This window comes from Bufo bufo, chromosome 1 (genome assembly GCF_905171765.1).
Source record: "Bufo bufo chromosome 1, aBufBuf1.1, whole genome shotgun sequence".
In the NCBI taxonomy this organism is placed as follows: Eukaryota; Metazoa; Chordata; class Amphibia; order Anura; family Bufonidae; genus Bufo; species Bufo bufo.
The window spans coordinates 468,794,628-468,817,571 of record NC_053389.1 but is presented as its reverse complement, the minus strand read 5'-3'; the positions used below and the strand labels follow the sequence as shown (position 1 = coordinate 468,817,571).

The 22,944-nt window shown below is 45.7% G+C and overlaps 1 protein-coding gene across 6 annotated transcripts in view; it reads left to right on the top strand.

Moving 5' to 3' along the window:
- The window catches only part of EEA1 (early endosome antigen 1), a 142,496-nt gene that overhangs the window by 99,381 nt on the left and 20,171 nt on the right, over positions 1-22,944 (top strand). For 5 of the 6 annotated variants that reach the window (XM_040408794.1, XM_040408787.1, XM_040408783.1 and 2 more), the window contains 9 exons: positions 2,060-2,245; positions 2,671-2,853; positions 3,906-4,091; positions 4,373-4,504; positions 5,343-5,528; positions 5,690-5,928; positions 7,708-7,828; positions 9,479-9,577; positions 17,093-21,464. In XM_040408794.1, the coding sequence (XP_040264728.1) occupies positions 2,060-2,245; positions 2,671-2,853; positions 3,906-4,091; positions 4,373-4,504; positions 5,343-5,528; positions 5,690-5,928; positions 7,708-7,828; positions 9,479-9,577; positions 17,093-17,215 (1,455 nt within the window). In that variant the 3' untranslated portion in view covers positions 17,216-21,464. Of the gene's footprint in view, positions 1-2,059; positions 2,246-2,670; positions 2,854-3,905; positions 4,092-4,372; positions 4,505-5,342; positions 5,529-5,689; positions 5,929-7,707; positions 7,829-9,478; positions 9,578-17,092; positions 21,465-22,944 lie in introns of those variants that run through there. The other variant, XR_005774383.1, reaches the window with a different exon arrangement.

The following is a 22,944-nucleotide window of genomic DNA, read 5'->3' as shown; positions in this document are numbered from 1 at the left end:
AGTATGATTGGTCTATTGGACTATGAAGGATACTAGGCGGCACCAGGCCGCAATCCACAATCCAGTAAAAGTTTCCCTATCCAGGGCTTTTTTACATGCAAATCCAACTTTGTAGTGTACTTACTGAAATGTCCCTGTAGTAAAGTTTATGTGGGGGAGACGAAAAATTATTACGGTACTTATTTTGCCCCTATCACTTATTTATTACTTGCTCTTTTTCCTATTTTCCTACCTGTTTCCCATTTGTTCTCCTCTGTCTAACCGTATTACATTGATCACATACAATCAGCTGTTAGAGAAGCGCTCCGGCTCGCATCCACTCCAAAATGAGGCTTGAGACGCTTCCCTCACTAACGCACATGCGCGATGTTCGCATATAGAAGTGCTCTAATTCATAACGAGGCTTGTAACGCTCCCTTCCCAAACGCGCTAATGACAGGCGCGCATTTTAAAGGGCACGCTACATCCATTTTCTATCTCTAGCGGCACCAGGTAAATTATTATTTAGGGACCTTGTACTTAATACCTTCTTACCCTTTTGGGACATATTCTGAAAAATGTGTACTGTATGTAAATAGTTTTTTTCCCTCTGGCTCATTTATCTTCTCACTATATATATGCATTACGAAGAATATCATGCATCAGAGCATCTTCCTTATTATTCCTTTCATATATATGGATTCCACAACCAAACCAAACCTTGCTCATCTATTAAGAACTAGACTTAATTCATGTTTGCGGCCCCGTGACAGTTGTTGCTCTAAGTGACTTTATTTGTGACTTTATATGTGTAATTACCAATTTGTTGTCATTTTATTTAGATTTTTTTGTTATTTATCTCTTTTTGCTGTAGTTTGATAAAGGCCAAGTGTGGCCGAAACGTCCCATGATTTGTACAGCCGCATTTCTAGATAAACACCAACAATCTTGCAACCACATTGCTGGAGTATTTTCTTCTATTCTATAAAAAATGATATAGGAGGAAATTTGGCACTTGCGTTTTGCTAATACCGCTAAACACGTCTTGTGCACTTTAAACATACCTAGGCCATCGGTGGATTATTTTTGGTAATGGAAATCGGGGACTAGTAAAGGGAATTTCTGCATTCTTTAAACCATGTAGCAGAAGATTCTTACATGCACACTTTAACGTGTAAGCTGGTCTACATAGATAAAAATATGTTGCCCTGTGTAATGAAATGTAAGATACTTACGATTAGACTGGGTATATTCATCCTTCACCTCCATCCTATTGCCCAGCTGTTGTATTGAGGAGTGTATGGTCATCAGTGTGGTTTGCAGCTATACAAATGGTAATGATATGATGGTCATCACCTACCTGCAAAAGCTTTCTCTCTTTAGAGGATCCATCTCATTGCATATGGACAGATGCTAAAGAGGAAATGAGGTGTTGATATTGACAGTTGCTTGTGAATATTGTTAGAGGCTCTTTTGCACAGGAGGGTATAAGGCGGACAACCCATATACAGTGACGGACTGTACTGTTACCAACGAGTTGTCAATTTATTCATACATTTCTATATGGAATAACAGAGGGGTGGCAAGATATACAGTTCTAAGAAAAGAGTCTCCGCAGTTCTTATATTGCTTGGATTACACTTATTTACTAAAACCTAGCATGTCAGGAGAGCTGTCAGGTCCTCTTGAAAGCAGTATGCCTATCTGGGACTTATGCACATAATCCATAAATGTCTAATAGTTGGGGACCTACTGCAATCTCCAAGTCGTGACACCGTCAGGCTTGGCTGAGAATGGAGAGGTGGCCGCACATGCACTTCAGTAACATTAGAGAGCCACGCATCAACGACCCCCTCTCCATTTGATGCTAGGTGTGACTGGGCCCCATCAGTTGGTGATTGGATAGGCCTGGTGGGACAACCCTGTTAAATGTGGAACTTCTAATGCCAAAATAAATTTAAACATTTAATATATATTTTAGGCTTGGAGGTAACCCCGTGTATATACATTTAACAATGTCTTTGTTTTCTAGAACTGATGATATTAGCAGTATATCAATATTTCTAACATCTCATTATAGGAATCCTCCAAGTTGAAGACTGAAATACAAACCATTAATGAAAAGCTGCAGAGTTCTAAAAAAGAAAGAGAAAAACTTCAGCAAGAACATCTGACACAGCTGAAAAAGGTCCAGGCGTCTTCTGAGGAAAATAAGAAGCAGCACCAAAAGGATATGCAGTCTCTCAGCGCACAGTTGGCCGATAAGGTCTTTGCCGTTTGCTTCTACAGCATGCCTTTCATTTATAGTATACTGCTTGCCTACTCACTATAGAAATGCTAGATGAGGATGTCTGAAAAGGATGGATATTGTTACCCTCTTGTACAAATGAATCCTTGATTAATTGGTAAAAATTTTATGAAATCATATTTACCCCTAAAATTGAACACTGATCAGGATCCTTCTTAGAACTGAAGAAGGTGCCTGTAATCGGAATCATTTCATAGAGCTTCTGTTTAAAATTGAAGCCACTTTGCGCTCCATCATACGACAAATGTCCTCACATGCGACGGAGTTTATTGACTGAAAGAATAATGCGGCATTCAGTGTTATGTTTCTTTTTTTGTCTCCTTGCTGAAGCTCCTCTTGGTTGTACATAGCCTAGATAAGGTTGTTTTACTCCTGTGTTTCAGGTACAACACATGGAAAAGCTACAGCAGCAGATTACATTATTAACTGGGGAACTGGCATCTGAGAAAGGAAAAGGGTCTGATTTGCAGAATGCTAATGAAGGCCTCCAGGAAAAGCTGGGGATCCTCCAGTCAGATATGTATGGAAAAGAGTCTGAAGTTTCTGCTCTTCGACAAGATCTTAAAGTATGTCTGCAAATGCTTTGTTTCTGAAATTGGTGAAGTAGTCTGCTCTTGTACCCTACTGTATTAGATTTGTCTGTGGTGTGTGTATAGGTGGCCATACACCTTCAGTAGCTCTTGTGGCCCAGAGCTATTCCTTGACACAGAGACACTGCTAGGGTGGGCTTATCTTCCTTGATGGGGTGTGTTAAAATCTTGTATTTTCCCCAACATCTTCAGTTAGGGCAGGGTCTGGACTCAACCGACATTCATCTAATATGTATGGGCACCTTGAAGAGGGCCTGTCCATTCTCCAGGCATGTCACCTAGTAAATACTTCCATCACCCATGAAATGATAATTCTGGAGCATCTTTTCTTAGAACTCTTATGTTGTCCTTCCTCATTTTTTTTTTTTTTCTAAAAAAAACAATTGCAAATGTGGTGGAATTGAAAAAAAAACACAATTCTGCCATAGTTTTATGGATTTCATTTTTATGTAGTTCCTTATGCAGTTAAATTGTTGAAGGGGTAGTCTGACTTCAGCAAATGGCATTTATAATACAGAGAAAGTTAATATAAGGCACTTACTAATGTACTGTGATTGTCCATAATGCCTCCTTTGCTGGCTTCATAAATTTTTTTCATCGCTTTATACACTGCTTATATCCAGGGGTTATCGCCACCCTGCAATCCAGAAAAACCCCTTTTCCTATAGTGTGCGGCCACTGCTGCTGGATTTTTTGCGTTTCATCGTGTCTGTGGAGCTGTGTGAGGGCTTATTTTTGTGGGGGCGATCTGTTATTGGTATTGTTAATTGTTTTTGGTATCATACTGGAGGGTAATTTTTGGGAGGTGAAGTGGCAAACAAAATTGGCGAATTGGCCATTTAGATTTCCAAAGGCCTAAGTCTGCCATAACAACCAAACAGCTCCCTTGATCTCAATGTGGGGGAACCATTCGGTCCCTGGGAGTGCTGCAGAATACAAATTTTAATTTTTATAATTTTTTTAAAATTCTAAAATGAATAAGAAAAAGCATTATCAGCGTGATGGTAATCTATAATAATATGTTTTAGTCTTTAGAGGAGAAGCTAGTGTTAGCCCAAGAGGAATTGAAGACTAACAGGAATGAAATAAGTAGCCAAATGAAACAGATCAAGGAGCTAACTACAATGAAGGCCACTATTGAGCAGGAATTATCTACAAAGACAAACCAACTCGCAGAACATGGCCAAAGTCTTCAGGAACTGCAAAAACAGAAGGTAAATCTGCATATACTATGTAGATTGCTTTAGATTTTTCACCTTGAACCTTTTTAAAGCATTTGCCATCTCACCACATTACTGTATGTTATTTTGGGGTTTCCCTTGTAGACTTTTATACAGTTGTATTATAGACAAATTTTGTTCCTTGCCTTTTTTTGTTGATTTCTAGGAGCAATAGTGTAAAATGGCTATAAGGTGTATGTTATCGGAAACCACTGTCCAGAACCTCTAAGAGGGGGAGACCACACTATCATTGTGTTCATTTGTCCTGTTTTCAGGCCCTCGTAGACAAAGAGCTAAGTGATGAAAAAGTGAAAGTGGATAATCTTTCTGCCCTTAAGTGTAAGATAGAAGAAGAACTCACAAAGAAGAAAGAAGAACTCAAGAATGTCAGACAAGACTATCAAAAGGTATCTTATCAAACTCATGTAGGTAAAGAGGTTGTGTCCAGTCCTAATCACAGGAGAGGGGATAATTAGCTGGTTGGTGGGGGTCTGATTGCTGGAACTCCCTCCAATTCTGAGAAGGCGAGTTCCATAACCCCGTCTGAATGGAGCAGGAGGTTCAGCATGCACATCTTTTGATGATCTGTATTTACGCAGTGTTCACATACTTTGCAGAACTTTAACATAGGGCAAGTAAAATGACAAGCAATCAAAATAAAGAGATGAAAAGTGTGACTTTGTAATAAGAGAGGATGAAAGTTGTAGGTCATTGGCTGAGCAAAGAGCAGGAATTGGTTGGCTGCTGGAGATGATAGTGGAAAGCTTTTAGACTGGTTGGAGAGTGTAAAGAGGGATAGAGAGCAGAGGTGTCAGCACAGCTACCAGACAGAATTATTCCCCCCCTTTTTTTTTTTTACTTATATAAAAAAAAAAAAAAAAAAAAACATTTAGGCCTCACGCACACAAATGTTGTTTGAGGCCGCATCCGAGCCCTATTTTTTGCGGCTCGTATGAGGACCCATTCACTTCAGTGGGGCTGCTAAAGATGTGTGCTGTCCACATCCATGCCTCTGTTCCATAGCCCCGCCACAAAAATATAGACCATGTCCTTATGTCCGTATCGCAGACAAGGATAGGACTGGTCTATTGAGGGCCAGACTTTCTGTATCGCAAAATACGGAATGCACATGGCCGTTACCTGTGTTTTGTGGATCTGCGATTTGCGGACCGCAAAACACGGTACGGCTGTGTGCATGAGGCCCTATACTTATAATGTATCCAATTGTCTCTGATTTCCTAACAGAAAACAAGCAGTCTGGAAGAAGCCAAACAGCTACTTATCCAGCAGAAGCTTGAACTGCAGGGGAAGATGGAGAGCTCAGTGGCCGCCCTTAAGCAGGAAAAGAACCAGCAGCAGGCGCTGAAGGATGAACTGAAAAAAAAGGAAGAGGAATGGAAGAAGCAACATGCAGATCTAAGGGAGAAACTGGTAATTGTGAATTTCTGGGTATAATCCCAGAAATATATTTATATATTTTATATATTTTGAGATTCACGAGAAATGTATATTCCTATTCATTAAATTGCACATATTTTTAGAACTTTGTCTAAGGTCTGAAAATTATTAATCTACATGTATGTCTCTATCAGACGGCAGAAGGAAAGGAAAAAGAGGAGCAAAAGAAGAAGCATGAAGAGAATGAGTCTAAGCTGACCATGCAGATCACAGCTTTGAATGAAAACCTGGCAACCCTGAAGAAGGAATGGCAGAGCAGTCAGCGAAGGGTCGGTGAGCTGGAAAAGCAAACCGATGATTTGCGAGGAGAGATTGCAGTGCTGGAAGCAACAGTCCAAAATAACCAGGAGGAGAGGCGGGTGCTTTTGGAAAGGTGATCATTAGTGACTGTGTTATACATTACTGCTATTGCCATGGGCAAGCATTGAGTTCAGCATTCAGGACATTCTAAAAACCACTGGCTGCAGAGCTTAAAGGGGTTATCCGTGAAACGATGGTGTTCAGGATAGGTCATCATTATCACATTGGTGGGGGTCCGAGTCCTGACACCCCTGCCTATAAGGTGTTTCATGGAGCCGCTTTGCTCACCAGAGCTCCCAGCAGATTACCAAGCACAGCACGACACACCATATAGCGACTGCGTGGTATTGCAGCTCGGCTCCTTTGACTTAAATGGGGCTTCACTGCTACTAGGCCATGTGACCGATGTACAGCAATGTCACATAACCTAGGAAGAGGCTGTGGTTTTAATGGAGTGCCTGGCCTCTTCTAACAGCTGATCAGTCCTCACACAGCTCCATAGATGGGGCTTCAGACTATGGAATGCAAAGAAAAAATATTTTTCCCAAAGTTTACCATATATATATATTTTTTTAGCGTTAAAACATTGGAAAAACGATATAAATGTGATATCGCTGTATAGTATTGTCCTGGAGAATTAAGGGAACAGGTCAGTTTTACCGTATAGGGAATGCCATGAAAACAAAACCCATAAAACCGTGGCCCAGTTGCGGTTTTCCAGTTCCACCCCATCTGGAATGAATAAGGGAATAGGATGGCGCCTTCCAATTGAAGTGTAAGGGACTGTGGAGCTTTAATTACACTGCTCACCACTGTAGTGTCGACAGTGAGCAGGTAAACTGTGAAGAGAATACGGCGCTTGTACGATCACTGCGTTCTCTTAACACAGCTGATCACCGGGAGTAAGGCCCCGGCCAATCTGATATCGGTGACCTATCCTGAGGATAGGTCATCAATATTAATTACCGAATAAACTCTTTAATGGCCATCTCTAATTGATGGATGTTAGCAGCCAATAGGCACATGTCAAAACTAGTTTTGGAATGACTTCTATGTGGTTGTTTTGTTTAGCAGCTTTTAAAAGCAAATTAATTACTTTGGCAAGTGACTAAAATAATGTGTTCCAGAAAAGTGTTACGTATATTTTCTGATAGTTGAGTGTCTCTTAGAGTGTTTCTGCTGAAGAAAGCAGCGTCATTGCCTTTCACCAGGTATTCTCTCGAAAGCATATTCCTTTTATCTTGCCACTTCACCCATAGCCAGTGGGTTTTCACTTAGATAACTGGATTTACCACCCAGTTTTTTCTCTGCAGTTGAACCATGACCTTACAAAATGCTCTGAGCTATGCTATCAACTTGTAGGACTGAAGCACGAGACTCGTGTCAGGATCATTCTTTGTTGAGCAATCAAAATCCATTTGTTAAAGTGGTAGTCCAGGACTTTAATATCGATGACCTATCCTCAGGATAAGGCCATAAATATTTGATTGCCGATAGTCCGACAACCTACATCCCTGCCGATCGGCTGTTCTAGAATAGCTTTGGAACTGGAACTACGCAGTTACAAGCTCCTTCCACTACACAATGGACAGAGCCATGTAGTTTCAGCACCGAGTTATAGAGCTACAATTAAGAAACTGATCTTCAGAAGTGCGGGGTGTGGGAACCCCTACTGATCAGATATTTATGGCCTATCCAGAGGATGCCATCAGTATTAAAGCCCTGTATAGCCTCTGTAAGATCTCAAGTACACATATCCATTATGAAGGTTCTTCTTGTGTAGGCCGCGATGTTGGTTTTTTTTTCGTTGAAAAGGCTCGTTTTCCTGACTTTTCAAATTATTGTCTTTCAGATATATCAAGAGTGAAGGAGAAATTGAAAAGCTACAAGCCAAAGTAGTTGAGCTACGGAAAAAAGTAGATGAAACCACATATGCTATGGAGGAGCTTGGCAGAGAAAATCAGTCGCTACAGGTGATTCTAGCCCAGCATGCCTTTCTCTATGAACTAACCAGTGAAAATTGTGTTAAATTAAGGGGGTTCTCCAGCCTTTTTTAAGTCATGGCCTATCCTGAGGACATCAGTAGCTGATCGGCAGGGGTTCAACATCTTGCACTCCTGCCGATCAGCTGTTCTGTGTAGCTCCATTGCCAGAAGTCAGCATCGGAGCTACAGAGCACTGTCAACACTGTAATGGGCAGTGCTAGTCACTGCTACGCTGCTCTCATTGAGTATAATAGCAGCAGGACTGTACAACCTCTTTTACCCCTTAAGGAAAACTGCTGCTGCTCAGAAGCTGAGCGCGCACCATAGCCTCTGGGGTTCTTCTGTTTTAAACAGCAGACACATGGAGGCAATGTCCGTGATCAGCACTATCACCAATCATGAACGTCTAACCCCTCATATGCCGTGGTCAGCTGTGACCGATGAGTTTCTGTGGCAGCAATGTTACGTTAGAGCCCATTTACTTTCCAAAATACAATTAAAATATAAACATATTTATCCCGTACAGTGACTGCTGTAAATTGGGGGGGGGGGGGGGGGGGGGGATCAAAATGGCTGATTTGATGTTTTTGTTGCTTCATCTCCCCAAAAAAATTTAATAAAAAGTGATGGAAAAAGGTAAGAGACACTCCGAAATGGTATCAGAAACAACAGATCGCCCACAAAAATTGAGCTCCCCACACTCAGCAGGTGTACATATAAAAAATTTATGGGGTCAGAATATGGAGATGCAAAATAAAATCATATGAATATAAATGTGGTATCGTTGCAATAATGTTCTGTAGAATGAAGTTTTACTGCATTTTGTAAAAAATAAAATCCACAAAACTGTGGCGGAATTGCGTTTTTTCCCAATTCCACCCCATTTGGAACTTCCAACTTCCCACTACATTGTATGCAATATAAAATGGCCCCATTAGAAAGTACAAGTTGTCCCTCAAAAAAAAAAAAAAAAAATCACTCATACGGCATGTAAATGCAAAAATAAAAAAAAGTTATGGTTCCAGTAAGGCAGGGAGTAGTAAACGAAAACGCAAAAATGGAAGATCGCGGTTCTTAACATTGTGTAATACTGACCATGCATAATAGTTCTTGTTGACCAGAGCTGCTAAACTTGCTGAGTCTCACTGACCATCTAATGTGTATGGGGCAGCACAACAGTCCCCTGGTGTCTGACATTGAGGGAAAGGTGAATTGGGCATGTTGGGTTTCCACCTGCCTAAACCTTTATTCCCCAGGAGATATGTCACTGTCATAGACAGTGTCTGGCAGTGTTTTTATCCTCTTTCCCCACTGAAGTAAGACACCAAGCTGGTAAGTATATGGGGAAGACACGAGAGACAGTTATTTAAAGCGTTACATGGTTACAGTACATAGTGAATACGGTTGAAAAAATACATAAGTTTCATTAAGTTCACCCAACCTTTTGTACCTAACTTTTGGAATACTTTTATTAAAAACTATTCTAAATGGGCCATAATTCAGTTTTGTAATATTCTTTACTTATTTTACTGTTATGCCTATAGCCCCAGTGGTTGGCACAATACACAGAATAGTTTTACAATAAAGTGCATGAAGAGGGCCATTTTTAATTTGTTTCACCGTATTTTTACCGAACAGATAAAAAACAGTCAAGCACTAAATAGGAAGTGGACTGAAGACCATGAAGTACAGAACTGCAGGGAGTGTGGGAAAGGGTTTTCAGTAACAATTAGAAAGGTAAGTCCTAAAATGCCTTTATATAACAGTAAGTGCATCACTAATACTAGTTGACCAGAATGCAGGTCTCTTGGTTCACCACTGAGTGCAGAGTTTGGCGTCCGTGGTCCTATTTCATGTTTATTGTATTCAAACCTACACAACCAACATAATCACTTTGTGGCATCCAATATCGAATGAGCATTTTAAGGGATGTCCTCTAATTAAATATTAATTTACTCTGTTAGAACAGAACAATTTTTCAGTTGTAAATCATTGTGAAAAAAGATGCTCCTGTGTCTTGATATTGCTCTTACACACTGGTTATGGCATCCATCTCATGTTGTTTTCTCGCCCATATTCCTTGGGGGACACAGGAAACCATGGGTATAGCTCTGCTCCCTAGGAGGCGTGACACTAAGCGAAAGCTGTAAGCCCCTCCTCCATCAGCTATACCCTTCAGCCTGGAGAAGAGACTGCCAGTTTTTGCTTAGTGTCCAAGGAGGCAAGACACCCCCTGCTTATGCAGGGTTGTTATCCTATGATTTTTATTTTTACGTATTTGTTGTTTTTAACTCGGTTTTTTTCTACCTACAGGGACAACAGAGGCGCATTAGACCCCTCTGTTTCTCCCGGGGTTGAGTTGCGCCAGTGCCGGTAATTCCGCACTGCCGCCTCCCCCACAGAAGACAAGGTGGACCAGGGCAGCCTCGCTCCCCTGCGTCCCGCCAGCTCAGGGTCGCCCGCACGCCAAGTCCCTCCCCCGGCTTCCTGCCACCGCGGTTCTAGGAGCTGAAGGGGCGACCCCCGCTGGATGGACTGAGGGCGAAGACAGCGTATGGTGAGAGTGGGTGCTCCAGCCTCCCCTTCCTCCCTCCCACCGCTGCTACCAACATGGCCACTGTTACATGGCCACTGCTACAATCGGGACGTTACCGGGCTTAGTTGGAGGGCAGTCCTAGAACGCTGCCTTACAGGGACGGCTGCAGACATGCAAGCCGTCTGCTACATCTAGGCGCGGTGGGAGCCGTTTTCCTGGCATGAACGGCGCCATGTCATGGCCGGCACTTCAACATCCTTGGGGGTTAAAATCATTTTGCCGCGCGCGCGCGGCTCTGCTTCGGCTTCAGCGCGGCAGAGGGGGGGCGGAGCTTCCTTACACATTCAGCTCCGTGCTGCTGCGCTCCGCTACTTCCGGGTTCATCTCTCTGCCGTGCGATCCTGAAGCCATTCAGCTCCGTGCTGCTGCCTCTCCTCCACAGCCTCCTCAGTCTGTTCCCCTTACAGCTGCCGCTTGTATCTCCGGGTCTGGTAGGACTGTTTAACCCCCTCCGTGCCACAGTACTGTTGCTTGGTTCTCACTTTTAAGTGCAACATCTTTCCACCATGTCAGACCCTTCTGCAGCCGCCAAGCCATGGTACCATGCCTGTACTGCTTGTAGGGAACCCTTTCCCCGGGGGCAGTCTGATCCGCACTGTACTGCATGCCGAGCTCCACCGCAGCCTCAGTCGCCCGCTGTGTCGCTCCCTGCTTCCTCTGACCCGCCTGACTGGGCTAGATCCCTGTCCCAGGCCGTGGAAAGCCTCACTCATGTCGTGGGCCGCCTAATAGACAGGCCACCTACCCCGCAGGACGCCACTCTGACTGTCGCGCCCTCCGGGTCCACTGCTTCTGCCGCTGCAGCGGGTTCACCCTCTCCTAGTGACCCCTCCCGAGCTAGGCACTCTCAGAAGCGTATTAGAGTAGAGCGAGCCTCCTCCTCGGATGCCTCCCTCTCCCCGCCACGCGTGCGCACCCAGACGAGCCTCTCCTCTCCAAAGGATTCGCTCTCTGAAGGTGAATTGGCGGCTTCAGATTTGGAAATGGACTCGGCCCTGCCGTCCAAGCTAGCCTCAGCGATGGGTCAACTCATCTCTGATATACGTGACACCTTTAAGGTGCAGGATGACCCCCCTAGCTCGGACGCAGCTAGCGTCTCCTTTATCAGACCCAGGCAGGCCTCAAAAGTCTTTCCAATCCACTCTGATTTCTCCTCCGTGGTGTCTAAGGCTTGGGCTCGCCCGGACGCCCGTTTTGTCAACCCAAAGAAGCTGGACATTTGCTATCCTTTTCCAGCCGATGTCGTGGCCACCTGGTCTTCCCCACCCAAGGTGGACCCCCCTGTGGCCCGGCTGTCAAAGAACACGGCCATCCCTGTTCCCGACGGGTCCTCTCTTCAGTCAGCGGAGGACCGTCGCATGGAGACCCTGTCCAAGGGCATTTTTGCTGCCTCCGGTTCTGCCCTCAGACCGGTTTTTGCCTCTGCTTGGGCAGGGAAAGCAATCTCTGCTTGGGGTACGCAGCTGGAACAGGAGTTGGACTCGGACATCCCCATCCAGGACCTACGTTCCTTGGCCCAGCTTATTATTCGGGCCGGGAATTTTGTCTGTGAGGCCTCCCTTGATGCGGGAGCCCTTATTGCACGCTCCTCCGCCCTGGCAGTTGCCGTCAGGAGGGAGCTCTGGCTGAAGGTCTGGAAAGCGGACGCTGCCTCCAAACGTTCCTTGGCGGGGCTACCGTTTGCGGGTTCCCGCCTTTTCGGGGTCCGCTTAGACGAACTTATTTCAGAGGCCACGGGTGGTAAAAGCACCCATCTTCCTCAACCCCAAGCCAGGGGCGCCCCCCGCGGACGCCCTGGTGCGTCTCGTTTTCGGTCCTCCCGCAGGGCCTCTGGGGCTCCCACCACAGCTGCCGCTTCGGCTCCTCCCCAGGACAAGCGTAGGAAGCCGTTTTTTCGGGCGCAGCCCTCCTGGCGCAAGCCGCAGGCTGCCCGCACACCCGCAGCAAAACAGTCCTCTGCCTGAAGGCGCGCCCCCACCCACCCGGGTGGGGGGCCGGCTCCTCCTTTTCAAGGACGTCTGGATGGCTCACGTCTCCGACGCCTGGGCCCTCGAAATTGTGTCCTCCGGATACAAAATCGAATTTGCATCCTTCCCTCCGGATCGGTTCTTTCGCTCCCGCCCCACGCGAGACCCGAAAGACGCGGCTGCGTTCTCCGCGGCCGTTCAAGCCTTACTGGACAGGGGGGTGATTACCCCCGTTCCTCTAGAGGAAAGATTCCAAGGGTTCTACTCGAACCTCTTTGTAGTTCCCAAGAAGGGAGGTTCGGTGCGGCCCATTTTGGACCTCAAAAAGCTCAACCGTTTTCTCCTCCTTCGACGGTTTCGGATGGAGTCCCTCCGCTCCGCGGTGGCTTCCCTGGAGCAGGGAGATTTCATGTCTTCCATCGATATACAGGATGCCTACCTCCATGTTCCGGTAGCCCAGTGTCACCATCGCTTCCTTCGATTCGCCGTGGGGGACCTCCACTTCCAATTTGTCGCCCTTCCCTTTGGACTGGCAACAGCCCCCCGGGTGTTCACCAAGGTCCTGGCCCCGGTTTTAGCCTTACTCCGTTCCAGGGGTGTTTTTCTGCTACCGTACTTGGACGATATCCTCATCAAGGCTCCGTCCCTTTCTCAAGCGGTTGCCAGCGTGGATCTCACTCTAGAGACTCTGGCGAGGTTCGGTTGGGTCATCAACTTCCCCAAGTCCTCTCTTCCCCCCTCCAGACAACTCGTCTTCCTGGGAATGCTTTTAGACACGGGAGCGGCGGAGGTACGTCTTCCCTCGGAAAAACGTCTGATCCTCCGTGGGGCGGTTCGGGGTCTCCTTCAACACCGTCGACCGTCCTTCCGCTTCTGCATGCGGGTATTGGGGCAGATGGTTGCCTGCTTCGAGGCGATCCCATTTGCGCAGTTTCACTCCCGCCCTCTCCAACGGGCGATCCTCTCCTCCTGGGACAAATCGCCGCAGTCTCTGGATCATCCCTTCCATCTTTCGCCTCCGGTGCGGTCATCTCTCCGCTGGTGGTTACAGTCCCCTCTTCTGGGCAGGTCCTTTCTGCCACTCAACTGGTTGGTGGTTACAACCGATGCCAGTCTCTCGGGCTGGGGAGGCGTGTTTCCTCCCCGATCCGTCCAGGGCATTTGGTCTCCATCGGAGTCCAAACTCTCGATCAATGTCCTGGAACTGAGAGCGGCCCTTCTGTCTCTACGACACTGGACTCATCTGCTGAAGGGTCATCCAGTTCGTGTACAATCAGACAACGCCACGGCCGTGGCGTACATAAACCACCAGGGGGGCACTCGCAGCGCTGCAGCGATGCGGGAGGTCACCAGCATTCTCCGTTGGGCGGAAGCCCACGTCCCGGCCCTATCTGCAATTTTTATTCCAGGGGTGGACAATTGGGCGGCGGACTTCCTCAGTCGCACCACCGTCGACCCCGGCGAGTGGTCTCTTCACCCGGAGGTATTCGAGGCCATTTGCCTTCGTTGGGGCATTCCGGACGTGGACCTCATGGCCTCAAAATTCAATCACAAGGTCCCCGCCTATCTGTCCAGGGCCAGGGATCCGGGAGCTTGCGGAGCCGACGCCCTCGTTCTTCCTTGGCGAGGCTTCGCGCGCCCATACATATTCCCTCCCATCCCTCTCCTGCCCAAGGTCCTTCGGAAGATCGCGGCGGAAGGCGTCTCGGTGATTCTGGTCGCTCCGGACTGGCCCCGCCGGTCTTGGTATGCCGACCTCATGCTGCTCCTGGCAGACGCGCCCTGGCCACTGCCCGCCAGGGAAGATCTTCTCTCTCAGGGACCGATCTTCCACCCGCGTTTAGGGTCCCTACGTTTGACGGCGTGGTTGTTGAGACCACCGTCCTGACACGTAGGGGCTTTTCTGCGGACGTCGTCCGCACCATGATCCGCGCCCGTAAGCCGTCCTCTTCTAGGATCTATTATAGGACCTGGAGGACTTTTTTGGGGTTCTGTGCCGATCTGGGGATTCCTCCGCTCCGCTTTTCTCTCCCCACCGTTTTGTCCTTCCTGCAGAGCGGACTGGCCCAAGGTCTAGGCCTTAGTTCTTTGAAGGGTCAGGTATCTGCGCTGTCCATTTTGTTTCAGCGCCCACTGGCCCCCCTTGGTCCTGTCAAGACCTTCCTTCAGGGCGTGGCTCACGCGGTTCCCCCGTATCGCCCTCCGGTACCGCCCTGGGACCTGAACCTGGTTCTCTCAGCGCTCCAGGCTTCTCCTTTCGAGCCTCTGCGGACGGTTTCCTTGCGACTTCTGTCCTGCAAGGTTATTTTCCTTGTAGCCATCACCTCTCTTCGGAGGGTGTCCGAATTGGCTGCACTCTCCTGTCTGGAACCTTTCCTAGTGTTCCACCAGGACAAGGTGGTTCTTCGTCCGGTCCCTTCCTTCCTTCCTAAGGTGGTCTCCGCCTTTCATCTGAACGAGGACATCGTTCTCCCCTCCTTGTGTCCTTCCCATCCGCGGGAGAGGAAGCTTCATCGCCTGGACGTTGTCAGGGCGCTCAAGATTTACCTGGAAGTAACCAGCTCTTTCAGGCATACTGACTCGCTCTTTGTGGTCCCGGAAGGGTCGCGCAGAGGGATGGCGGCATCCAAAGTTGCTATCGCTCGTTTTGTCAAGATGGCTGTTACTGAGGCTTATCTCGCCAAGGGCAGGGTTCCTCCCCTTGGTGTTACCGCTCACTCCACTAGAGCGGTCGGGGCTTCCTGGGCTCAGAGAAATCGGGCTTCTTCGGAGCAGATTTGCAAGGCGGCCACTTGGTCCTCCTTGCACACCTTCACCAAGTTCTACAGGGTGCATACTCATGCGTCGGCTGACGCTGCTTTAGGCCGTCTGGTGTTGCAGGCGGCAGTTGATTGATGCCTCTGGTGTTGGTTGAGTTTGTTCTGGTCCCTCCCTTCTGGGACTGCTCTGGAACGTCCCATGGTTTCCTGTGTCCCCCAAGGAATATGGGCGAGAAAAGGAGACTTTTGTATTACTTACCAGTAAAGTCTCTTTCTCGCTCTTCCTTGGGGGACACAGCACCCGCCCTTCATTGGGTTACAGTTGTGGTTCCGGCTTGGTTGCCCCCGTTGGGGCTCGACAGTTCTTTTTCCGGTTGGTGGTTATCTTTCACTACTTGGACACGCAACTGGCAGTCTCTTCTCCAGGCTGAAGGGTATAGCTGATGGAGGAGGGGCTTACAGCTTTCGCTTAGTGTCACGCCTCCTAGGGAGCAGAGCTATACCCATGGTTTCCTGTGTCCCCCAAGGAAGAGCGAGAAAGAGACTTTACTGGTAAGTAATACAAAAGTCTCCTTTTTATTTCCCTTTAGAAATTGTACCTAATTTAAAAAATGTTAATTGGGGGAAGAAAATTATGTCTAGTGTGCTGGCTGTTATTGGCTGGCCTGCAAAATAGCAAGGAATCATTCCAACACCCGTGTACATGAGGACTACTGAGCACGTGTGACCACAGGCACTGCGCACATAACATGGACATTCTGATAGGTTGCTAATAGAACACCAGGGGGCGCCATAACATGTGTAACAGCAATTATCTACGTACAAATTGTTATGTTCTAACAGGGGAGATTAATAATTCTTTGTAGAACAACCTCTTTAAAATGATTTGGAATATGCCAGTATAACCTTATTATGTGTTTAAGTGTTAAAGACGCTGTGCAGGGAGTATGTACTAATGATTAATATCTGATCGACAATGGTCCAACACCCGTCACCCCGCTGATCAACTGTTCGAAGAGGAGGTGGCTTTCCATGTGAGAGCTACTTCCTCTTCATTACACTGCGCATCGTCTCCCTTGCAGCGGCGATGTGAATGGAGCGAGTACTTCCAATTACACTGCGCTGTCAAGATGACACGTAGTGTTATGAAGAGGAAGTGGCGCCCACCAGTCAGGTATTGATGAACTATCCTCAGGGTAGGTCATCTGTACATGCTTCCTGCACAATCCCCTTTAACCCCTGCTTATGGCTGCCAGGTAGAGCAGTCTCAACAGTTGCAGGTATCCATCCAATATAAAGCATGTAAATGTGGTGTTAGATATACAGGGGTTGTGATGAAGACAGTGTGGTAGGTGTTGGGGGCTATGGGAAATTGGTCATACCTTAGGAAATGGGAAAAATGTAAATGGCAGATGTCTTCATAGTTAATATTTCTCAGCGTTGTCCAGGGAATAAAAATGTCTTAGAAAAAATACAAACAAAACAAGCAATACTTACCTCACTGATCCCCCATGGCCATAGGCTTTTAACGCTTACAGAGTCCCCCGCTGATCCCTCTGGACACACAGGAACTGCCTGCTCCCCCAGTCACTGGCTGAGGCAAGTCTCCACAACGGCCATTGGTTGGCTGAATGGTGTAGCCAATCAAGTGACTCGCCAATTTTAGGGTGACGGCGGCAGGGGGATCGGTGAGGTATTTATTGTTTTTATTCTGCCCCTTTTCTAACAATGTTTTATCCACCGGAAAACCCCATAAATTACAAACCTTTTTGAAGTTAACCCATTACTATTAGTGTCCTTTTTTTTTTTTATGTTGAGCATGGTAGATTAGTATTATTATTATATTAATATTTCACAAGAAGTGGCAGCTAGTGTCAAAGTGAAAGTCAAATTAGTAACATTTTGTCCATTTTTGTCCTTTCTTTTGCAGCACCACTGTAGACATTGTGGAAATATCTTCTGTGCAGAATGTTCCTCAAGGAATGCCTTAACTCCCTCCTCCAAAAAACCAGTCCGTGTTTGTAATACATGTTTTAGCGATTTGCAGGGATAGGAAAGGCTCTGTAGACAAATCTCTGCAAATTGCATTTAGTATTTTTGTTATTGCACTTCATAAAGCACTCAAAGTTCTTATTCCTTTGGATGAAGATTGTAAAATTTGAAAACACGAAATGACCCTTTCACTTGTTTTATTGCTACAAAAAGTCAAATTATTGTATTTTTCATGTTAGGAAAGCATCCTACCCCCCCTCGCCCTCCCACATATCTTTGCTGTCGCCGCCATTTTCGTCTTGTCAGCTGCCTGTAAATAATAGCCTAACAGAAAAGTAACAATGTATTTTTTATACATAATTTGACAGAACAAGAAAACACGAGTCTGAAATGTAGTGTTGCTGCCTGGGAGTAAGACTGTAACTCCACGGAAGGATCTATTTTTTTTCCCAGTACTGATCTGCCTTACTTGGTGTTACTGGACCTGCATGCTCACTCGCTCACTGCAGACCTACAAAGGCACATTTGCATTTCACCCTCCTCTTATCATTTGCACATACAGACATGTGAACTTGATAAATTGGGTAATGCGGGCCCCCCCCAGTGACCATTACTTGCTGTGTACTTGTGTGTGTTGAAATCTGCAGAAATATGACTGAACGGGCAGTATTCTCAACCTGTACTTTGTTCTAAGGTGTGCCTACATGCTTGGGTCATTTGGATGATTATTTTCTGCATATATGACAGTGTCTGCTGTAATAACATTGATGAGGACTGGAAAATAAGACTTTGAACTTAGTTACTACTGTTGTGTACCAGACAGGTTTATATCCTTCTTTCATACAGTGTCCAGACTTACAGGTTTGGTTTTGGGATGTTTTTTTAGCAAATTAGGTGCATTGTGCAAAATCACATCTGATATTGCGATGATATGTAAATATTGCCTGTGGTTTATGAATGTCATATCCAACACAGTGACAGTAAAATGGTTTGACAGATGGATAGTTGTGGACGTTACCACCGTAAAGCCCTGTTCACATATTCAGGATTTGAGTGTGGATTCACTTTTCCAATATTCCACCTTTAATGCATATGAATGGTGTTTTTTGTTATCCCAAACACAGACAATCCGATGCCGAAATCTGAGTGCGAGCGTTGGATTTCTTCTGTGGGTCCTATTGTAAATACACTATATAGGCAAATCCATGATATTTGAACATACCCTATGCCTCTGTGTAACATGACGAGTTACAGGACTCACCGTGGAGTTGACAGATTAAGTGGCAGCTCCTATGACTTCTACTGAGTCTGTCATGTTTCTATTATTTTTTTTACTAGACAGAATAGCAAACCTTTGTAGGAATGCTTGTCCTCGATAACAGGCCTGTGTAAATGTGCCAGCAGTCAGAGCAGCTGATCCTATAATGTATACGAGATGAAAATGCTCACTGTTCGTCAGTACATCTCCCTGTGTAAAGCAATGGATGAGGTGTTGACATAATGGAAAAGTATGTGAGACTAGTGACGCACTACAGGGTCTCCATGTTTTCCTATGTGATACAGATTGAGCTGGTTTGCCCTCTCCCATGTCATCTCTGTCTACCCTGTCAGCTCTTACATGCAGGAGGCAGGGAAACCAGTGTGAAGCTCCATCTCATAGAAATATACTGGAGAGTCAGCACACACAGATAGTACAGACAGGCAGTGTGAGTCAGGAGGGTTATATAACTGCAGCTAATACTATATACAGTCACCTACTATATATCTGTACTCCTGGTTCTTTAGATAGGGGAAACATTATACCTTCAATATAATACAAGGCTATGCAGAGGGAGGGGTCTGAGAGCTGCCAGAAGGATTTAATTGGTGATGATGATGTCATCTTGTAGTTCAAAGGAAGTCAGCCACATGGAGGGAGCAAGTTCCTTTCTACACATTAGTGCAAGCTCTGGGCTGCAGGTCCTATGACCAGGTTCCCATAATGAAAAGATTCAAAATGTCTGGGTGTAACGGACAGATCGAACTGCTAGTGGCGAGTTAGCAATATATGTCAAATTAAAAAACCTGAATTGCTTCTGTAAGCTTTGAAACTGGAAAGTCCCTCTGAAAGTAACAAAGCTGTTCAGTATATGAGCCGGACTGACACACAGGGCAGTGATGGAACAAAAACCGTTCATTCCTGATCACTGCCTGTTCACTGAGCCGCAGTAGAGCTGCATTTACATGCAGTAATTATATTCTGTGTATGAGGACGAATGATCATTACTGCCACTGTTCATCTCCATACAGATTCCCTGTTTGTCGTCAGCACAAGGTGATTTGCTGCTGACAAATAACGATTTTCTATGACGCGTGAAAGATGCGTTAACAACCATTTGCCCGATCACTGGGTGATTGGCGGCACATTTTCACTGGGCAGTTATCCTGAACTTGCATTTGTACAGACTTTCATCCCTGATAATTTTCCCGACCTTCAGTCTGTGTGAAAGGGTTTTTACATACCGGAATTATTTACAGAGGAATCTTCATGCCGACCAGCCACTCAATTCTTTATGCCTATAGCATACCTGTTCCCTTATCACGAATTATACAGTTTCCTCTATATGTCGTCGTGTGTGAACCTTACTCCTCTTCAAAAATTATACTTTTTTTTTCCCCTTTTTAAAAGATTGTAAACATTGTAATTTTTAAATTTTTAGGACGTGGTTCTATATTCTGTATTTCAGTAAAGACTTCTGTCTCTCGCTCAGCTAACAACGAGCATATGGTATGAGACGCTCTTCTGATTTCCGCCTCTTTTCAGTCCAACTTTCCCCACACGCAGTATCCTTGGTTCACCAAGCTTAGGCAGGAATCACACAAGCAGTTTTTGATGTGGTTTTCTTTTTAGTCAAAACTAGAAGTATCTTCAAAAGAGAATAGGAAATATAACTGAAGGACAAATATATTGTTCCCTTCCTGCTGGAACCACTTTATCAAAAACTGCATGTGCGTTTGTAGCCTCAGGGTACAGCCACACGCAGGTTGTTGCTGCGTTCTGCTGCAGATTTTGCTGCACAAATTGACATGCTTTGGATTTAAAATCCGCAGGTCCACTTACACTGCAGATTTCCTTTTCACAGCGGGTAGATGAGATTTCTTAAAATCTCATCCAATAGGCTGATACTGTAAAATGCTGTGGTTTTACCGCACGCAAATCAGCGGAGTATTCGCAATGGATGGATATACCCTTATGTTAACATAGTGTTTATGTTGAGGATTTTGTACCCAAATTCAAGTACAGTCAGCTGTAGATTGTGGGCATCTGCGGATTTTCAAGACCACAGCGTAGTCTATCCATTGAAGAGTTTTTCTACAGATTATACCCTTGCCATGAAAACACTCTTCATTTAGTCACCAAGGTGGACATTTATTAAGAGCGGTGATTTAGACGCTGGTCTTAGTCACTGCTGGTGGAGGCGCACTTGGGAAAAGTGACTTGAGCAGCAAAAAGTCGCACATTTTGCCGCAAAAAAAGATCGGTGACATTAATACTCCAAAAAGTGGCGTATAATTTCTAATAAATTTCCCCCCAAGTCTTTATGGTTAGCTTTACCTATTATTCCCATTGATTTGCATGACATGACGGCCCATACATTACTTTCTCCTTCATCTCTCCCTGTACTAGTTATACCATGAATATGGGGGTATATAAAATAAGGGCGCAGATGTCATGAAGTAGAGGGATGGTCGTACAGGAAGGTGTAGCGTGTAAGTCAGTGGACTTATTACAGGGCTTTGCCATAGTCCGAGAGCAGAGAAGACATTAACATGTGGTATACCTATACATACATTGATATATTCACTACTAATAGTGCTTTGTATCAAGGTTTGCTGAATTTGTTGGTGTAAAGGTGTTTTTCATTGTCATTTCCTAAATTTTGACAGATATTTAAAGGGTTTTGTCTAAAATAAGCATGGTGATGGCCTAGGCCCAGGATAGATCATTAATATGTGATCGGTGGGGGTGCGACACTTGGGACCCCTGCCAGTCAGCACATCACGCCTATCTGTGGCATAGAAGGGAATGGGCCTGGGCTACAATACCAAATACGTCCACTATACAATGTACAGTGCTGTGAGGAGGCCGCAGCGCTCGTCGGTGTTCAGTATTTTGGGAGGCAGTCCCCCATGCTGGGCGCTGTATGGAGGGTTTGGCAAGCACTTACCTGTACAGCCGTTTTGTGTGCATTCGGAGTACATGTTTGCAGAGTACCCACAAACCACAGTACCTCCATCCAGTCATAGTCCACAAGAGCATGGAGATCAGTATGCAGAGTAAACTACAGGGTTTTGATAACATGTAGGTCATGTCATGGCGATGCATAGAGTATATTTTATACATTAGGATTTTAAGGTGTGAATCTCATCAAAGGGTGTTAGTCTAGATACTTGTATATTAATTATCTGCATTTTCTTTACTTGGTAAGTGAATTGACAGCAACAGTTTCAAGGGAATACTAGTGGTTTTGCTGTATCACATGACGCCATCCACTTTTAAGATTTTGGGAAGGTGCTTTTTCTCCTTGCAGACGTCCAGCTGGTGTAGAGTCCTACATGGAAAGATATATGCCAATAAGCGCTTCTCTGGAAGGAAGAAAATTCTCTAGTGCTACCTTATAGGTACCTACCATGTAAGTCAATACTGCCACCTGTAGGTCAGTATCTGACCTGTTAGAGAGCCTTAAAGCATGACTATATGGATATTATCCAAACCAGAGATATCCATAGTCATGTTTCAAGGCTTTTTAAAGGGGTACTCTCACTTCAGCAAATAGCATTTATTATGTATAAAGCCACTTACTAATGTATTGTTGTTACCCATATTTCTTCTATTTTTTTTCCTGCAATCCATCAGTGTGGCCTTGCACACTATAGGAAAAAGCACCAGTCTGTATGAGCACCGGCTCTCCAGAGAGGCTGTCGCTTTTGCCTAGATTGTGCAAGTACGGCCACTGCTGCAGGGTGGTCGTAGCCAAGGAAACAAGAAGTATATAATATGATGGAAAAATGAATCCAGCCAGCAAAGGAGGCAATATGGAGAATCACAATACATTAGTAAGTGCCTTGTATTAAAGGGGTTCTGCACTTTGTTTTAACTGATGATCTATCCTCTGGATAGATCATCAGCTTCTGATCGGCGGGGTTCTGACGCCCGGGACCCCTGCCGATCAGCTGTTTGAGAAGACAGCGGCGCTCCAGTAGCGCCGCGGCCTTCTCACTGTTTACCGCTGGCCGAGTGATGTCACAACTAGTATCAACTAGCGTGGGCGGGGCTAAGCTCTGTTCACTTGAATGGAGTTTAGCCCCGCCCACGCTAGTTGATACTAGTCGTGACATCAGTGGGCCGGCGGTAAACAGTGAGTAGGCCGCGGCACTGCTGGAGCGCCGCTGCCTTCTCAAACAGCTGATCGGCGGCGGTCCCGGGTGTCGGACCCCCGCCGATAAGATGCTGATGATCTATCCAGAGGATAGATCATCAGTTAAGACAAAGTGCAGAACCTACATGATAAATGCCACTTGATGAAGTGAGAGAACTCCTTTAATGAGTCAGATATTGACTTACATGGTGGCCCTGGAGAGATGGTTTACTTCCTTCTGGAGGAGATTTAATTTGCATCTTTTCAAGCCTGAAATGAGGAAATACATTGTAGTAGTTGCTGTAGATGAAATGGCTCTTTGACATGCTTGTATTAATGACGGTGTTTCAGTCCAAAGAGCACAGATAAGGGAAGTGATAAGGGATGTTTG